Below are 18360 nucleotides of genomic sequence, written 5' to 3' on the forward strand. Positions count from 1 at the left end.
GTGTTTGTGCCTGTGTTTGTTTATTTCAGTCTCTATGTGTGTGTGAATGTATATACTGTGTGTGCAGCTGAATATACAGGATGCATCTGTGTATACATTTTGATGTTCGCGTGTAAGTGCTGTTCTGATATCAATGGAGCCTACGGTCAGAGAAAGTTAGCAGCTCTTTTCTAAAGTGGAGAGAAATATAGAGAGCTGTATTGACTCAGAACACATCGGAGCTGATGTAATGTAAAATAATATTTTATTAGTAATGACAGTATTAAAGAGGTAATCAGCAGTTGGTGTTTCTTGCTCTATTAGTCTAATTGATACCTGCTATGCACTACCTGCCATTACACTTCATTATCTCCAGTGCTTTTGTTGTTGTTAGTGGTAATTAATTGTAATATGCCAATTTGTCTGTGTTATGGGCTTTAACAAAACAAGCTACTCTATTCCTCCCATGCTAATAGACTATCCACTCACCACTAAGTGATTCTGCTTTTCAATTTGCTGTCCATAAACAGCCATTTAGAATATAGCTGAAAGCTCTTTAATGCAGCTGCTTAACAAATATGTCAGCTAAAACACTAAGACTCACCAGCTGCTATTTAGGATTTTCCAGTATGTTCAGATGTCATCTGTCTTACAGATGTGATTTTTCAGTTGCATTTATTTGGATTTAGGTGACTTAATGCAACTAGCTGCTGATATGATGGATATGATGTACTTTAATTGATCACAATTTCATCTAGAAAACAGGAGATTTATAATGAGGGTTACAGTTAATGCTAATGTCACTTTATTTGTTGATATTAATGTTAACAGCCTTGCAAATGACAGTAATTCTACATGAAGCATCAGTGAAGGGGCACCTTTTAATTTGATGAAAATTCTAATATAGCCATCACAGAGGTTTTAAAAAATCCCTTTTCAGCATGGCAGGTGCTCAAAGTAAAACATTCAACAACATGACAAGCACTCAGAGAGCGTAGTACTTTGCTAAGGCTGCTCAGTCGTTGTATGATTTCTTATGGCTGAAATCTTGAAAAAAATTCATAGCAGAAATCACTTCACCATAGAATGTGGCCATTTAATACAGATGCACCCACAAACAAAATGACCTTGCACTGAGCACAGGCATGTGTTATGTATGTGTACGTTATGATCGCATAACCTAAATATGTAGCGGGTGGCAGGAATTGATGGGACTGGGAAACATCCCTACAATTTAATCAATTGTTCCATGTATCATTTCCAATGGGATAAGTCCCGATAAGTCGTCAGCGGTCAATTTGTAGTGGGATCGCAATCATATGATCATCAGCAGACAGCTGACACAGTGTTCACTTGTCATAGTTACAGTGACGACGCGCCGCTATCTCGCAGTGATACAGAAATCTATAACAAATCCGTGGATCCAGACTATAAGCAGCATCACTGCCAAAATCAGTTGGTGCTTGTGTCATTTCTGACTTTCCTTGAAAATTTCATCGAAATGTGTTTGTCCGTTTTTGAGCAACGTTGCAGACAGACAGACAGACAAATGTACGCCGATTGTCACATAACTCCACTGTTCCTTGGCAGAGTAACCACATGCACCAATAATGATGAAGTATCCAGGGAGAGCATGTCACTTGTCAGCAGAGCATTGGTTCAGCATTACCAGTAGCAGATGTATTGTCTGCTGTGGTTTTAACTGTCTTTTTAGTGCCTTATGAAAATATCTAACTTGGGGAATCATTGGATACAGTGTAATTTTTAAGAACTTTCAGAAACTGTCCAGAGTCAAAATACACGCGTGAGCTATCAGCACTTAAAATTCTAAAGTTATTTGCATCATCTGTGTTGTGTGGGTGTGGTTTGATGGGACTGACAGCGTCCTAGTAACAGAAGCAACAACATACAATTGTCATCAGCTTGGACAGAATTGTTTATGTATGACTCCAGTGCTTTGAGTAAAAAGCTGTTTGCAAAAGTTGACTTTAAAGTGCAAGTAATGCTCCACTAGTTTTGCCTGTTGGCTTACACAGGTTGACAGCTGTATATTTATAATGTTAAGAATTTCAATATTTGGAGTGAGGATCAGCCAGAATGTTGAAGTGACAGCTTTATGGGAAAATTATTGATAGTTCTGCAATTCAACACAATGACTGAGTACAACAATACAGCACCGTTCAGACATGCACTCCTTTCCATTAACCTGGCAACTTCTGAGCGTGTCAGCTTCATTGTCTGAATGAACACGATGGTAACGTTTTCATAAAAGTGGTGATGGCAATCTAACTACAAGGGACTGGGTAATGTTTCAGTCTCACTTTAAACACATCACAAGTGAAAACTGCACGCTGGCAGCAATTGTTGCTCTTTCAGAGGTTTTTAGACCATAATTGGTGGTGAAATGTGGAAGAACCTTTCCCTAAATCACTCCATGCAACTTTAAGTGGATTGTTTTTGTGTATAGATCTAAAAAAAAAACTTTTCTCATTTGCTTTGCCCCATGAATTTTCATCTATAACAAACTAAAATGTCCATGAAAATGAAACCTAACTCAGATGAAGACAAAATATTAAGGTTGGATTGATGAGATTCAGTAGTTAATGTAATCCAGGATTTGACAAAATGTTAACAATTTCAATTCAATTCAATTTTATTTTTTATAGTGGCACTTACAATTCAGACCAGACACTTTTATCCAAAGTGATGCACATCTGAGAGTAGATACAACACAAGCAAGGATCTAGTCAGGAGAAAACAACCTGGATAAGTGTCATATAACAAGTTCAAGTGTAATAATAGGACTGTGGTGTCTACAGGCAGTGCAGATGTAATAGGATGTTTTTTTGTTTGCTTTTTTTTTTTGCAGTCTGTCAAGTGCAAAGATATTCAGTGAAGAGCTGAGTTTTTAGTCTTAAAGTCTGAGAGAGACTCTGCAGATGGAACAGAGTTTGGTAACTTATTTGACCACTGGGGACCCACAGAGGAGAACAGTCTAGCTATCGACCAGCAGTAGTTGACGCGTGATATTACGAGAGCCTATATCAGGAGTCATGCTGCATCCTCAGACAGGAAGGGTCTGATCTTGCTGATGCTGTACAGGACAAATCGACATGACCTAGCAACAGAGTTCACATGAGCCTTGAAGGTTAGTTGGTCATTGACCATGACACCCAAGTTTCTGGCAGACTTTGTGGGTTTGAGTTGAGTTGATTCAAGCTGGATGTTGATTTTTTTTTGTTGTATAGACGGACTGGCTGGGAGAGGTGCTGAAGGTGGCGTTTTTTCATCCATGCCAAGGTATCTGCAAGGCATGATGAGATCAGAGCAGAGACCGTGTGGTTGTTCAGGGGGTAAAGGAAGGGCTGGGTATCATCAGACACTTTATAGAATCCAAATGGCCTGAACTTGCTGGCCGGCCAGGTTGAGAGGCACAAAGTCAAAAAAAGATAGAATAGAAAATTAAGTTTAGTTTGCTATTTTTAAGAGTCTTCTCACTGAGTTTATTACATACTTGCAGCATCAGACAGCGGCTTGGATCCACATGATCATCTTAAAAGCAAAAAAGCTGGGTACATTCATGCGCAATTTAACAACAACAATAATGCAATGAATTACTTAGCTTTCATATCTGTGATCGCCATAAACCAGGATCATGTGACTGTTTACAAAGGTATGGAACATGCCTTACAGCTTCCCTGAAATCACTGCCTGAAATCAGAACATCATAAAATTCAGGCTAACATTTGCTGAATGAACCTACTTGGCTTACTCCCTCCAGATAAACTTTAAAGTGACTCAAAATAATCCTACATCACTTAATGTGTGTCTACATCAAATATACCATGTCTGCCTCAGATTGATGTAGATCTGTCTGAAAGAAACTGTGGAGGAACGGTAACATAAAAGTGATGTAAGTCTGAATGGTAGACTGCCATCACTTTACCAGAGTGATGATGTTACATATGTCTAAAAAGAGCTCAAGTCTTTGAATGCATTGTGGTGACTGAAAACTGACAAACTGAAATGTGGACTGATGAGTCTTTTAAAAGTGAAAAACAAAAAACTAATGTTTCACTCTCTATATGCAAGTCTCCCTCCACTCTTCAGTTTGTTAATAAACCAAATTCCACTTGATCACAAAATGCTTTAAAATTAATTGCGTGAGAAACAGAACCGGTCTTCCTATGGTACCAACATCCCATTCATTATACTAAAAATAAGAGAACATAACTTTATGAGCCAAGCTCCTCTCTCTTTCTATATCTGTAACCCTGCACCAGTTGAGCTCACCGTCCATTTCCTGTACACTCTGATGGTTTTGACCAGGTGTTAACCCCCTTAATATATCTCCTTCAGGCTCTCTGGGCACCAACTATAAATACCTTCACTTCCTCTTGACGACCCAAGTAACTACACACACTTATACAGGCTGTATAGAGCACAAAAGACAAGAGCTGACGCCTTAAACAGTGAATTCATCTTGTAAATAAGGCTAAATACAAACACAAACACATGCTTTCTTCACTCTTCTCTCCTATCTAGAAATGAGATTGCTGTCAGTACAGTTCTCCACTTGACTAGAAGTATGTACTTGTAGTGCAACACACACCAACAGAAATATATCCATGCAGACACACTTCAGCATCATGTGCACACACAAGCACACACAGAAGCTAATAAACCAGTTCTATTGAGTACCAAGGAGGGTCAGTGGTAATAATGGCTGGCTGCTCTTGACTCTTTCCCTCTCCCTGTCCTTTCTTTTCCCTCCTCTCTAAATTCAATTCTCTTTTCAATGTGAAGACCTTTCCCCCCCTCTCCAGCTCTCTCTCTCTCTCATTCTTCTCCTCTGTCCTCTCTCCCTCCTGCCTTTGCTTTCTGTGTGTCCTCTTTGATCTCAATTCCCTTTTCAGCCTGTGGAACTTTATTTCAGCTCAGACCTGCTTTATTTGGTTTCAGTGGCTCTTGTCACGGCACAGCACTCTCGGGTTAATATATTTTCCAGCATGTGAACATCCTCTTATTATTAATCAAATGAAACAGTCTGAGAAAGTAAAGAAAATAGAAATCTTTGAATGATTTGAAAGTTAGCACATTTCTGCATCCTTGTCATTGCTCTAGGGTCCTAATGACCATTTAAACTTTTTATTTCCAGTAATAATACTATGCAAGAGGATATAGTTTTTATGACAGCATTTCTTTCATTTGTTTCTGTTGTTTGCTTTTTTTTTTTTTTTTGCTAAACATTATCATCTAGTTATTTTTAATGGAGTTTCATCCAGACATTATCCCAGCCATGTTTTGCTAGAACATCTAGACAACTGTTCAAAAATCTGGGGTCAGTCAGACAATTTCATGTTATCCATGAAAACTCACACTTTTTTCATGTGCTAACATAATTGCACAAGGGTTTTCTAATCCTTAATTTGCCTTTCAAAACCATTAGCTAACACAATGTAGCATTAGAGAACAGGAGTGATGGTTGCTGGAAATGGGCCTCTGTACCCCTATGTAGATATTCCATTAAAATCAGCGATGGCCAGAAACTGTATATATATGTATAAATGTATGTTATGTATGTAGATTCATTTATATATATGACTGTTGAATAAAACCTAGACAGCCTGCTCTAAGTAACCCATTTTGAAACTAACTGCTTGAAGGCATTAAATCTCCATTTTATGAAATCTCCATCAGGGCTTATTTTTATCAACTTTGATTTTATTTCTGTTGATGCTTGGTTTGGCCTGCCCTCTAGTTCTTTGTGTGTATTATTGGACTAATGTCTGTCTCAGTGTGTGTGTGATGAAAGTGTGTGTTTAATATGAATTATCCAACAAGTACCTTGAGTTAAGTCTCACTGGTGAGAAACATACTGTAACATTGCCTATAATTCCAATGGATTCAGCTGGATGAGCTCTATTGCTTAATTTTTTTTGATATTGGTTGCCAGCTCTAATGAGAACAGCCTTTAGCCAAGGTAAACAAAAGAAATAGAAAAGAAATCCGCTGAAATCTGAATCATTTTTTGTAGTTGAAATAAAGAAGAGGTCAACCAATGTATATTTTTTTCTGAGTGAAAAGCTGAGAAGAAAATTTTTCTTCAAGTGTCATGTGCTTCATAAAAGCAGAGTACAACTGTATTTTCAAGATATGTTGCTGCGGCATCTGCTCTTTAAACGAGAGAGTCGGAGAATTACAGGGTGACATCCTGTTGCTGCAACTGGAAAGCACAAAGCTGAGATCATGATCAGGTTTTGAGATGTTTTAAAGCTCCTGTGTATGTAGTAATAAGATCTTTGACATGATCCTGATGGCATCGTTATGTGTTTGTAGGAAAAAGAAGACACAGTTTCTGCAGTCAGTTTCAGCCCAGTCATTCTCAGTGAGACAGATGAGTGTCTATTTAATGCCACCAACGGGAATCACCTACTGCAACCTTGATGCAGCAGAATCTGTGCAAATTCACTAGCATGATTGCCACCTATGTTGACATGGCATATGTGTAATTTATGATGCTAAATATATATTACTGGAGTCTTCTAAATATTCCAAACTATATTTTTTAAATGAACTGTGCTCTCAGCCAGTTGACCATGTTTACAGTGCAGGCGACATGAAACAGAATTGTCATTCTTTCCACGTCTCCACTGCCTCCTAGATGTTCCAATGGATACTACGGCCAGCCCACTGTACCAGGAGGTTCCTGCCAGCCCTGCGATTGCCATGACAACCTGGACCTATCCGTACCTGGCAGCTGCGATCCAATCACAGGCCAGTGTCTGCGGTGTCGCCAGGGTTATGGCGGCCTGGCTTGTAACAGCTGTGCTGAAGGTTACTACGGCGACGCCATCACAGCAAAGAGCTGCCAACGTAAGTTATTAGACTAACAGCAAGAATTTTCAGCCAGCATTATAAACTTAATTTTTGGTCCATGTATTTCAGATTATGAAAAACACACACACTCTTGTCAAACCAAAGCATTCACTCATTTTTATGACACAATTTAAAAAAAAAAAAATTTCTGTGACCAGTGTGTGGTGGCTAGTAGTAGTTATGCATCCATTAATTTGCTATAGGTGCTTTATTCTGTAGATAGTTGATGGGGGATCTGGAGTCTATCCCAGCTGACATAGGGCAGATGGCAGAATATTCCTGGACAGCTTGCCAGTCTATCACAAGGCTGATAGAGAGACACAGACAGCCATGCATCTCACACCTATGGACAATTCAGTGTCACCCGTTACCTTAGCATGTCTTGGTAGTGAGAGGTAACTTAGGCAGACACATTCAAACTCCACACACAGAAAGGCCTCTGCCATAGTGGTAATAATTATTAAGCAAATTATTGTTGTGTAATTGGTATAGTTAATTCTCTTCTGCTTGTTTAGCCAAAGTTACACTAGTTTTGTTTAAATTCCAGTAGAATGGTATGTTCAAAATTACAGACTTTTACTCTGCCAAAATGCGATTGAAGAGTTTAATTAGATGACAAGTCAGACTTTAGATCAACACCTTGACTTTATAGCTTGTGTTTCTAAGATTTTAAAAAGGGACTGCTTTAGTGACTCCTAGTGTTTGTGTCAGAAAAAGACAGTGTGTAGCACCGCCTCCCATCCCCAACAACTGACCGCTGGACACTGACTATAAATTGGGTAAAACAACATATTGATTAGATTAGTTTGTTTGATTTTGCTAACACACAGTTGTGTCATCAGAAGAGTCCATAATCAAAAGTCCACACTGGGACTTCAAGAGAGAAAATAGAATTTGCTTTCCACTGAATTATTATGAAAAGAAATAATTATAATTACATTTCTTCTTCTTCTTCTTCTTCTTCTTATTATTATTATTATTGTTATTATTATTATTATTATTATTATTATTATTATTATTATTATTATTATTAGAGATTATTGTTTTTATTATGTAAGCCAGGTTTAGTCCTTCTCGTGTGTCTCAGCAGGGGCGTTGCTCTGAAGAGCACTATTTCCTTATAAAATGTAGTTTTTGCTCAATGATACCTTTAATCCTTTTACTAAAACACTGAATAGATAGTGCACCATCTGGTGTGTGTGTGTGTGTGTGTGTGTGTGTGCGTGCGTGCGTGTGCTAGTAGGAGGTGTGATGTTGGAGCAGCCCACTGACTGCCAGCTGTGTTCAAGAGTGAGAATAAAAACTATACCTGTAAAGAGACAGGGAGAGACTGAGAGGCAGAGGATGAGCTGGCAGGGAATATAGACATACAGATGGCACTTGTTTATGAAAATCTTCATTTAAACCTGTGCTGTTGACAAAAACAGTTGCGCAGACAGTAAAGCAGGCAGAAAGACAGATTAACAGACAGACACCTGATGCTGAGCGACAGACGGGCAGACAGATAAAACTGTCAGAGCAGCACAAAAGCAGGTAGACAGGCTGACAGAGGGTATTAATGTGTATTTGATAGTTCATTGTTCTGTAGTTGTTTCCCCTCTCCACCCAGCTAAATGGTTATTGATTTATCAGCCTGATCTATTGCTCTCCTACAGTGCTGATCGGCTGCTTGTGTCTGGGAGATGGAGAGCTGTTATTGATCCTGTACAAATGACAAAAGACCACCAAGAATTATTAAAACACTACAACTCTCTCTCTCTCTCTCTGCTTCTATCAGTCTATGTCTCTCTCTCTGTCTGCCTCCCTCTCCCTAGCGTTCCCAGTCTTAATGAATTTTATTGAGTGGATCAGGAGAGTTCAGGCCGAGTCTATTTGTGCACTATTAGACTGTAAAAATCCTTTTCTTTTTTCTTTTGATGTCAGAGTTCCCATCTATGGCCATTTTTTGGTGCAGCCATTTTGTATCTCCCCCTAATAGTGGTTCCGTTTAATTTCGCTGCCCAATTGAAAATGGTTTGATTTTGCAAGAAAACTAGACCACAAAGCAATTTGTCGGAGGAATAAATTCAAGAAAATGAACTCCTCTGACCATTTCTCACTCGAGGAACAGTCATTGGAAAGTTGTTGATCAGATATGTGAATTGCTCTCTCACACGATTGTCCAATCACTGGAACAAAGTGGATATGCAGTAATTCAATAATGTAATTATGCTTCCTGTGTGTTTGACACTTAATGAATGCTTCATAGATGATTCCAACAGTTGATCAATAAACTCTTTGGGGATCTTTGGGAAAACTCACAACTCTAATTCTACCACTCTTAAAGTCTGTCGATTGCAGAGGCTCTGACACTTTTTATAGGACTAATGGGCCCAAAGTAGGAGTAAAGAGAAATTAAAACCTTAAAGAAAAAGTAAGAACTTTGAACCAACTTGCACTGTGTTATAACCAGTCAAAACCCAAATCCGTGCTTGAATTTAATGAGTCAGAAACAATTGCAACCTGATTTTTTTTGCCACATGTACAAATCAGTCATTTTCTTTTGATGTATTTAAGATAATAACAAATATAATGTATTATAATATACATGATCAATAATGATCTTAAGTACAGATTTTTGTCAGATGATAACATGCAGTGGCTATTTTATTAGTTTTACATCCCTTATAAAAATGCATGCTGTTCTGCCATATATAAAAATAGATACTTATGCTTATAGTTGTGTACATAAGTGCAGCTGCACTTGAGTTTTTAAAAGGAAATGAGACACGCTTCTCTTGACACCTTCTTTTCAGATGACTTTAGTCTAGCTGCTTAACCCTAGATTCCTCTACTTGAACAGCTCAGTGGTCAATAGTGCCAAAGTAATGCTTGAGCAAGGATTTTCTGAAAAATATGTCATATTTTGCTGACTTTCACTAGATTCATAATTCAGCACAATTTCGTCTTTGTGCAATCTTAAAATATCACTTCCTAAGCTTTGAGAATTTCAAATTATTTAAAAATGCTTGCTTAATATATACAGTACCGCTCAAAAGTTTGGGGTCACTTAGAAATGTCCTTATTGTTGAAAGAAAAGTACTTTTTTCAATGGAGATAACATTAAATTAATCAGAAATACAGTCTGGACATTATTAATGTGGTAAATGACTATTCTAGCTGGAAATGGCTGATTTTTAATGGAATATCTACATAGAAGTACAGAGGAACATTTCCAGCAACCATCACTCCTGTGTTCCAATGCTACATTGTGTTAGCTAATGGTGTTGAAAGGCTAATTGATGATTAGAAAACCCTTGTGCAATTATGTTAGCACATGAATAAAAGTTTGAGTTTTAATGGAAAACATGAAATTGTCTGGCTGACCCCGAACTTTTTAACAATCGTATAAGTCTATGAATGGGAAAAGCTTTAGAAAGCCCTCCTTTGCACAGAATGCCCAGTGTATCTATTAAAGGTTGTACAAACTGGAATACTTTACCTATAGCGATCAGAGAAAGCTCCACCTTTGTCAGTTTTAAGAGACAGTATAAGGCATGGCTGATTAAGAATCAAACTTGTGAACACTGAGAAAATGAAGCACTTACAAAACAGGCACTTCAGCTATAAGCACTTTATGACAGTCTCTGCCTAGAAAGCACTTCACTAAAATAACAGCACTTTAGGGTCAGTTTATCCCAGCCAGAATTAATCGTCTTTGTTTTACTATATTGTTTTTATACACCTAATATGTTTTGTTTTGAGACAACGGATGGAAATTAGCCTTGTGCTAAATCCGGCTTATTTACTGCAACCTTGTGTAAACTTGTGAGATTGTATGTTCATTAATATGCACTGTCACATCCACATAAAAAAATAAAAAAGTTAAACATAAAAAGAAATATCAAATCGATTATCACACAACCAACTGCTCTGGAGAAAACAGATTTTTTTTAAAGTTATTTTTTGGCCTTTTTTGGATAGTTTAGTAGAGAGACAGACAGGAAAGTAGGGAGGAAAATGAGGGGAAGAGCTGCAGTAAAAGGCTGTGAGCTGGAATCAAACCCAGGCTGCTGTGTTGGGAACTATAGCCACTGGGTCGCACACTAAACCAGTTGAGCTACCTGGGCACGCAAAACTGATTCTTTTTGAGTGAGATTGAAAAACATGATCAAAGATAGACCAAAGTAACATACATGTTTATACTAAGAAAATAATGGTTATCTCAAGAAAAATCTGATACTGTACCTATAATATCTCTAATGACAGGGACTGTGTAATGTTTTTAAATGTTCTTGGTAAACTCCCACGCCTGAGTCTGTAACCCTTTAAAATGAATAAAATGTAATTTGTTGTGCCATAGAGGCTCTTCAAAGCTTCGTTAACAGAGGAAATAAAATGCATAACAAATATTGAAGTTTTATTTTAGAAATCAAGTACAGTACATCAACTACTGGTTTTGCAGATTAAGAGTGTGAACATCTAAAGTCCCTAAAACCTTATACAGCACTGTACTGTGTAGAGAGTATGCAATTCACATTATATTGCAATTATTGCACAACGTTCATCGGCTTTTGGCACTTTTTCCTCAAGGCCTCTCAGCAACAGCTTTTAATTAAACATGTACCTGAAATCTATATTTTTACGTTTTGTTTTAATCCCTTTATATAGTTAATGTAGCACTTTGTGGTTTCGCTGAAATGAAAAGTGCATTACAAATAAAAGTCATTTTTTTATTATTTGCATGTTAATGATAGAGAATTCTAACTTATATTCACTTGTTTACCTCAAATCATGTGCATTAACTATAATTTTATATTAAACTATGATAAGATTTTCATCTAGATTGCAGTTATAAACACACCAAATCTGTGTTTTAAAATAAAGTGCACAGAATTCATGGTATTTTTCTTGTTCATACTGAATACAGTACATTCAAACATCCACAGTGTGGGGTTGGAAAAGTGTGTGAACCTCAAGGCTAATGACAGCAACAAAAGCTAATTGGCATCAGGATTTTGAAAAACCTCTGGTCCAGTCAATGAAACAAGATTGGAAGTTTGGGTTAGAGCCACTGTGATCTATAAAAAACATATATATTTTGAGCTTGTTGTCTATTAATTTAGACACTTTAGTACTGTGGCTACTCTTCCTTGAAGTGTGCATCCAGCAAAGATAGCTTCCTAAGTGTAAGGCATGAGGCTCAGTGAGTGAAGACTTATCTTATCAGTATCCCAAAGCCTTAACCAGCAAGCCATCTCTACCACTCTAACATGTGGTCAACATTGAGAAAGGGTCCATTTTAACCAAACTGCTTTGATGCCTAAACCTATTAAAAAGTATTTCACTGACAATCAATATTGTTAGAATTGTTTTGGCTCTGATACAGTTGCCTCTGTCTATCTGTGGTCACTCTGTGGTTTTGAGTAGTCTTCCACTAACAGCACTATCTGACTGATAGAGATAAGATAAGGTAAAATTAGAGCTTTATTTTTCTGGAAGGATACATTTCCTTGTATAGTATTGACAAGAAAATTATTTCCAGGTCAAATGCTTGGAGGGCAACTATGTTAACCACTGTACCGCCAACACCTTACATTTCCTCAGTGCTAGCCAATCATAAAGAAGGAATCTGAACAATAACTGTTCTCTTTTGATTTAAAGTGTTGTGTTAAGAGTTTGTATTATTCAAAAAAATTGGAAAGATTTGAATTCCAAATATCCATTATTAATCTCTTTGATTGCTAATTAATTTATTGGCCCAATTTTATTCATATAGCAGCAATTACAGTTCAGATTGTCTCAAGACGCTTTACAGAACCCATGTGCCTGACTCCCCAGAGCAAGCTCTAAGGCGACAGTGGCAAGAAAAATCTCCCTTTTAACAGGGAGAAACCTTGAGCAGAACCTGGTTCATATGGGGGGACCCATCTGCTGCTGGCCGGTTGGGTTGAGAGGGACACGTTCAGAAGAGGTAGAGGGGGTAGGGGACAAGGAAACATAAAACATACATTGGCACACATGCATGATATGATAAACATAGATGATACATACAAAGTGGGGCATAATGAATACAGAGTGACTGGCAATATACAGAACAAGCCAACATTGAAACTGATTCGTGTGTTTACTGTTATGGTGTAAGACTCTGGCATTAAATATGACATATATAGCTGGTATAAGATGCAATCCATGACACTCTACATGGATAAGAAAATGCTGCAAAAATGTTTTGTGGACTAAAGAAACTAAGGCTGAACAGTAAGGGAGGAAGAAACAGCACTCTGTATGGTGCATAAACAATTGCTACTCCTATAGTTTGCTGATCTGACAGATTGCTGATTGCTGTATAACAGAACATAATGTATTTTTTTCAACATTTCAAATTGAAAAAATGTCTTTATGGTGAATGCCAGCACTGAAAACACAACCACAACATAAAGTAATGTTAAATCTTACAACAAGGCTTACAATGTAGCCAGTGACAGAACAGAGTCCAGATGGTCCCCGAAGGGTGAAGCTAGGGGGAAAGACTGTGTGAGAGAGAGATGTGTGAAACAGAGATGGGCGTATATGTGCATGTGTGTGTGTGTTTTTTTTTAAATGTTTAATCAGGCGTGTGTGTGTACATCTGCACCTACGTAGTTAAGTTGGCATGTATGTTTGGGTGGCATGCGTGCCTTCCTGCATATGTGTGTGAAGCAAGAATCAATGTGTGTTATGTACCTTATGTGTGTTTCTGCCTCTTTCTGTGTGCTTCTCTGTGTATGTGAGAGTGTGTGTTCATGTGTGGACATCTGCTGTACCACACTCTCTCTCTCACTTTACCATCCTACAATCAGGTCTGTCCTTCTGTCTCTTTTACTTCTAAGAGAGAATGGCAGGAGGTAAAACAGACTACAACTACCCACATGTGTGATATCCAGTATGCTACTAATTTCTTGAGAAAGTGTATGTGGTTTTTTTTTTATGTATCTTTGTGTGTATGCATGTGTGCTTCTGACAGCCCATCTACCAGATGGAAGCTGTGATGTTCAAGCTTTTAATTGTATATCTAAGGGGCTGATTGGCGTGTGTGGGTGTCTTTTTTTCCTCAGTAGGGATTTAAGCACTCAAAGTTTAAATAAAGCTGAAGTCATACAAAGTATCTTAATTAGATCTACTATGAGGGAATACATTTTGGTATTTCTGTGACTAATCCATTCAGCAACCATGAAATCCTACATATGTGCGGCAAAGGCCATGAACTGAATGCTACACTCCCCTCCAAAAGTGTCGGAACAGTGATTACTTTATTTTTGCTGTAGACTGAAATAGTGCAGTCAAATGATTAAAATATGTAATCAGATTAATCACAGGGTTGATGTGGATTAATTTTGATTAATCACGATTACTTATCATTCCTTTTTAATCTATATTAATCATGTTTCATTTTGCATGAGGAAACAGTTTCAAGAATGAAGGGAATATATATGCACTTAACATGTTCATTAAACACCTGTACTTCGGTGAAAAAAAAACTCTTTCCTGCAGAGTGTGCATATGACTGTAAGTTGGTGGACTGCTCCATCTTTGGGGGTTTTTCGTATTTAAAAAGAGGGCCAACATGTTGTTCAGTGCAGGGGTATTCAACTAAAATTCAAAGAGGTCCAGTCAGAGAAAATGTATTAAAGCAAAGGTCCAGAAAATCTTAATGTCTAACTTGAATTAGTGTGATATATGTTGATGTAACCTAGTAGTTTTATTAGTGTCTGCATGTAATCAATAACTGACCATCAAATCAAATAAATTCAGTACGGTTCAGAAACATTTTGACAACATTTATTAATAAATAACTTTTAATATAACTGTACATCTGAAAATAAAGTGAAAAATAATGACTGAGCAACCTGAACCAACTTACATCTTTAACAATACCTAAATCTCAAAAAATGTAGACAGTTGGACACTTTTACATTTTTTTCTGTCTTATATCACTCCCCTTATACCCCTGCTGCTCAGTGGGAGAACTGAGCTGCCAGTATTTTGAATCGTGGCCTGAATGGTGTCAGGGTCGTTCTCAAACATATTTAGAGCTCATTGGTGAGTCTGGAACCATATTTAGTTTGGATTATATTCATAGTTGAGAAGCTGGCTTACAGCTGTATGTGGAGCCAAACATAGTCAACATGTGCAGGACGACTTTCCTCTCTGTGTCGATTTGTTTATTACTCCGCCAAGGAACACGGCAGAGTTATGTGACAATCAGCGTATGTTTGTCTGTGAATCTGTCTGTCTGTCTGCAACATTACTCAAAAACAGACAAACAGATTTGGATGAAATTTTCAGGGAAATTTGTCAGAAATGACACAAGGACCACTTCATTAGATTTTGGCTGTGATGCAGCTTATAGTCTGGATTCATGGATTTGTTAAGGATTTTCCATTGAGAGATGTAGCGGCAGGGACGGTGTCGCCGTAACCATGACAACAAGTGAACACTGTTTCAGTTACCTGTGTTGCAGACCAAGCCTGATCTCCTTTAACCTAGGCAGGTTGCGGTGTGTGTGTGAGAGTGTGTGTATGTGTGTGAGAGTGAGGGTGACGTGAGGAGGAGCGCTGCAGCGGTGTGTGTTGTTGCAGAGACGAATGTGGAACTGGAGGCATAGTGAGATGCACTTTGATGATATAACCAGTCATAGAGGGCCTGTGTGAGAAGCCAGTGTACCCTGGATGAACTGTAAGTGTGGACAGTTGCTGCCAGTTCAATAAAGTGCCTCGTTCTCCCCCTGCAAAGTTTGTCCGGACTTATATTGGCTGTTACCATTAGGTAAGCCACCCATTTTTCATGTGATCAAAAGTTTTGGAACATGTGACTGACAGGTGTGTTTTGTTGCCCTGGTGCATCCTATTACATTGATTATTCAAACAATAAATGGCACTCAATGCCTGCAGACTGCATCTATAGTTAGTGGTGTAACCAACATGAAAACCAGAGAGCTGTCTATGGGTCAAGAACAAGCAATTGTGAAGCTGAGAGAAATGGAAAATCAATCAGAGCTATTACACAAACATTGGCCATAGCCAGTACAACTATTTGGAACGTCCTGAAGAAGAAAGAAACCACTGGTGCACTAAGTAACAGACGCCAAACGGGTAGACCAAGGAAAACAGCAGCAGTTGATGACCAAAACATTGTGAGAGCTGTAAAGAAAGACCCTAAAACAACTGTTAGTGCCCTGAATCAACCTCCAGTGAGCAGGAGTGAAGGTATCACAATCTACTGTCCACAGAAGACTTCATGAATAAAAGTACAGAGGCTACACCAGGAGATGAATAGGAAGACCAGGCTGGAATTTGAACAAAAGCACAGAGATGAGCCTCAAAAATTCTCAGTCAGAGATTTATGGACTGATGAGACAAAGATGAACCTTTACCAAAGTGATGGAAAGGCTAAAGTTTGGAGAAAGAAAGGATCTGCTCTTGATCTCAAACATACAAGCTCATCTGTGAAACATAGTGGAGGTAATGTCATGGCTTGGTGCTTGCACTGCTTCTTCTGGGACGGGTTCATTAATCTTCATTGATGATGTAACACATGATGGAAGCAGCAAAATAAACTCAGAAGTCTACAGAAACATTTTGTCTGCCAATTTAAAGAACAGTGCAACCAAACTGTGAGATCTTCCATTGTGCAGCAAGATAATGACCCAAAACACATTGGCAAAACAACAAAAGAGTTCATCAGGGGCAAGAAGTGGAAGGTTCTAGACTGGTCAAGTCAATCTCCAGACTTAAACCCTACACAGCTGCATTATAGCTGCTAAAGAGGAGACTGAAGGGAATAACCCCCCAAAACAAACAACTAAAAGAGGCTGCGGTGAAAGCCTGGAAAAGCATCACAAAATCAGAATGCAAAAGTTTGATGATGTTTGTGGGTCACAGGCTTGATGCAGTTATTGCAACTTAATATTAAGTCTGATTCACTTTAATCTATTTTAAGTCCATCTGTTCCAAAATTTTTGCTCAACTCGAAATTTGGTGTTCCTTTAAAAATAATGCTATCTTCAAAGTTGTGTGTCTGATCCAGATATAAATACCTGGAAATAAAAGCTGAAAAATTGATCTCTTGTCTCATATTCATCATTTTATGTCAAACCAAAATGTTTTCAGTCTACAGCAAAAATAAAGGAATTGGCCTCATGATTCCAATACTTTTGGAGGGGAATGTATGTGATGCTGTTCAGTGCCAGAGAATTGAGGCAGTGTAGTACCAAAAAGTGATCCTCTGACAAAAGTTGATTAGTTTAAGCTGTATTTTTCTATATGTCTACCAAATTAAAGTGCAAATGCACAGAACTTAATGTCCATTGTAATAGTAAAGATATGTCTTTCTTAAACATTAATGGTTCTTGTAACCAAATAATTGTGACCAAAGACCTGTTTTTTTTAAATTTACGATTATAGTCAATCCTATAGTATTGTTTCCTTGTTGACATTTGGAAACTAGACTATAATGAACATGATTTATTTGTGGGTTTTATACAGAATATGAAGATCTCTTTTGCAGTTATCCTATGGGCTATAATCTTTAAAAGATAACCATCATAAAAGACACCAAATCATTTTGATACATTAATAACAATTCAGTCTGAAGGCAGGAGCTGTAATCACTTTTTGCCAAGTGGAAAACTGCTTTATATGGATTCAGTTGGTCCTTTAAACCTATTTAAACTAGTAGAAACAATTAGCTTGGGTACAATCCAAGGCACAGAGCAGGTAAAATAATGCAGTGACGTAAGTGTGATTGCAAAAGAAACCATTTCTTCATGGCTGTTTAACCCAGAGAAAAGGAGCTGTCGACCTTTATGAACAGGGTACTATAACGATGAGATTATTAGTATGGTTTGTACAGTTTCAGTGGGTTACTGTCATTATTATAGGAGATAATCTCCCCTGAATTTAAGAACAACTGTTTCATGTTGAATTTAAAGAAGACTACTTCTTTTACTGTTTTAACTCAGTTGGATGTAAGCAGTGCTTTGTTCATTGTTACTCTGCCAAGGAACGCAGCGGAGTTATGTGACAATCGGCGTTGGTTTGTCTGTTTGTCTGTCTGTCTGTTAAGCAACATTACTCAAAAATGAACAAACAGATTTGGATGACATTTTCAGGGAAGGTCAGAAATGACACAAGGACCAAGTGATTAGATTTTGGCAGTGATGTGGCTTGTAGTCTAGATCCATAGATTTGTTCAAGATTTTTGTATCTCTGCGAGATAGTGGCATGGTGTCACTGTAACTATGGCAACAAGTGAACACTACGTCAGCTGCCTGCTGATGATCACATGATTGCTGTCCTACATACGTCCGCTGCGGACTTATCGGGACTTATCCTGTGCTCAAAGCAAGGCCATTTTGTTTATGGGTACATCTATATTAAATGGCCACATTCTATGTTGCCGTGATTTCTGATCATCAATAACTAATAAATAAATGCTGCATTTCTAAAAATAAATAAATAAATAAATAAAAATGCAGCATTT

At 37.9% G+C, this 18360-nt stretch overlaps 1 protein-coding gene across 7 annotated transcripts in view; it reads left to right on the top strand.

The window, feature by feature from the left end:
* Window positions 1–18360, top strand: part of lama2 (laminin, alpha 2) — a 308893-nt gene that overhangs the window by 165048 nt on the left and 125485 nt on the right. For all 7 annotated transcript variants that reach the window (XM_055016148.1, XM_055016150.1, XM_055016149.1 and 4 more), the window contains exon 21: window positions 6644–6855. In XM_055016148.1, the coding sequence (XP_054872123.1) occupies window positions 6644–6855 (212 nt within the window). The remainder of the gene's footprint in view (window positions 1–6643; window positions 6856–18360) is intronic.

This window comes from Amphiprion ocellaris, chromosome 12 (assembly GCF_022539595.1).
Source record: "Amphiprion ocellaris isolate individual 3 ecotype Okinawa chromosome 12, ASM2253959v1, whole genome shotgun sequence".
Taxonomy (NCBI): domain Eukaryota; kingdom Metazoa; phylum Chordata; class Actinopteri; family Pomacentridae; genus Amphiprion; species Amphiprion ocellaris.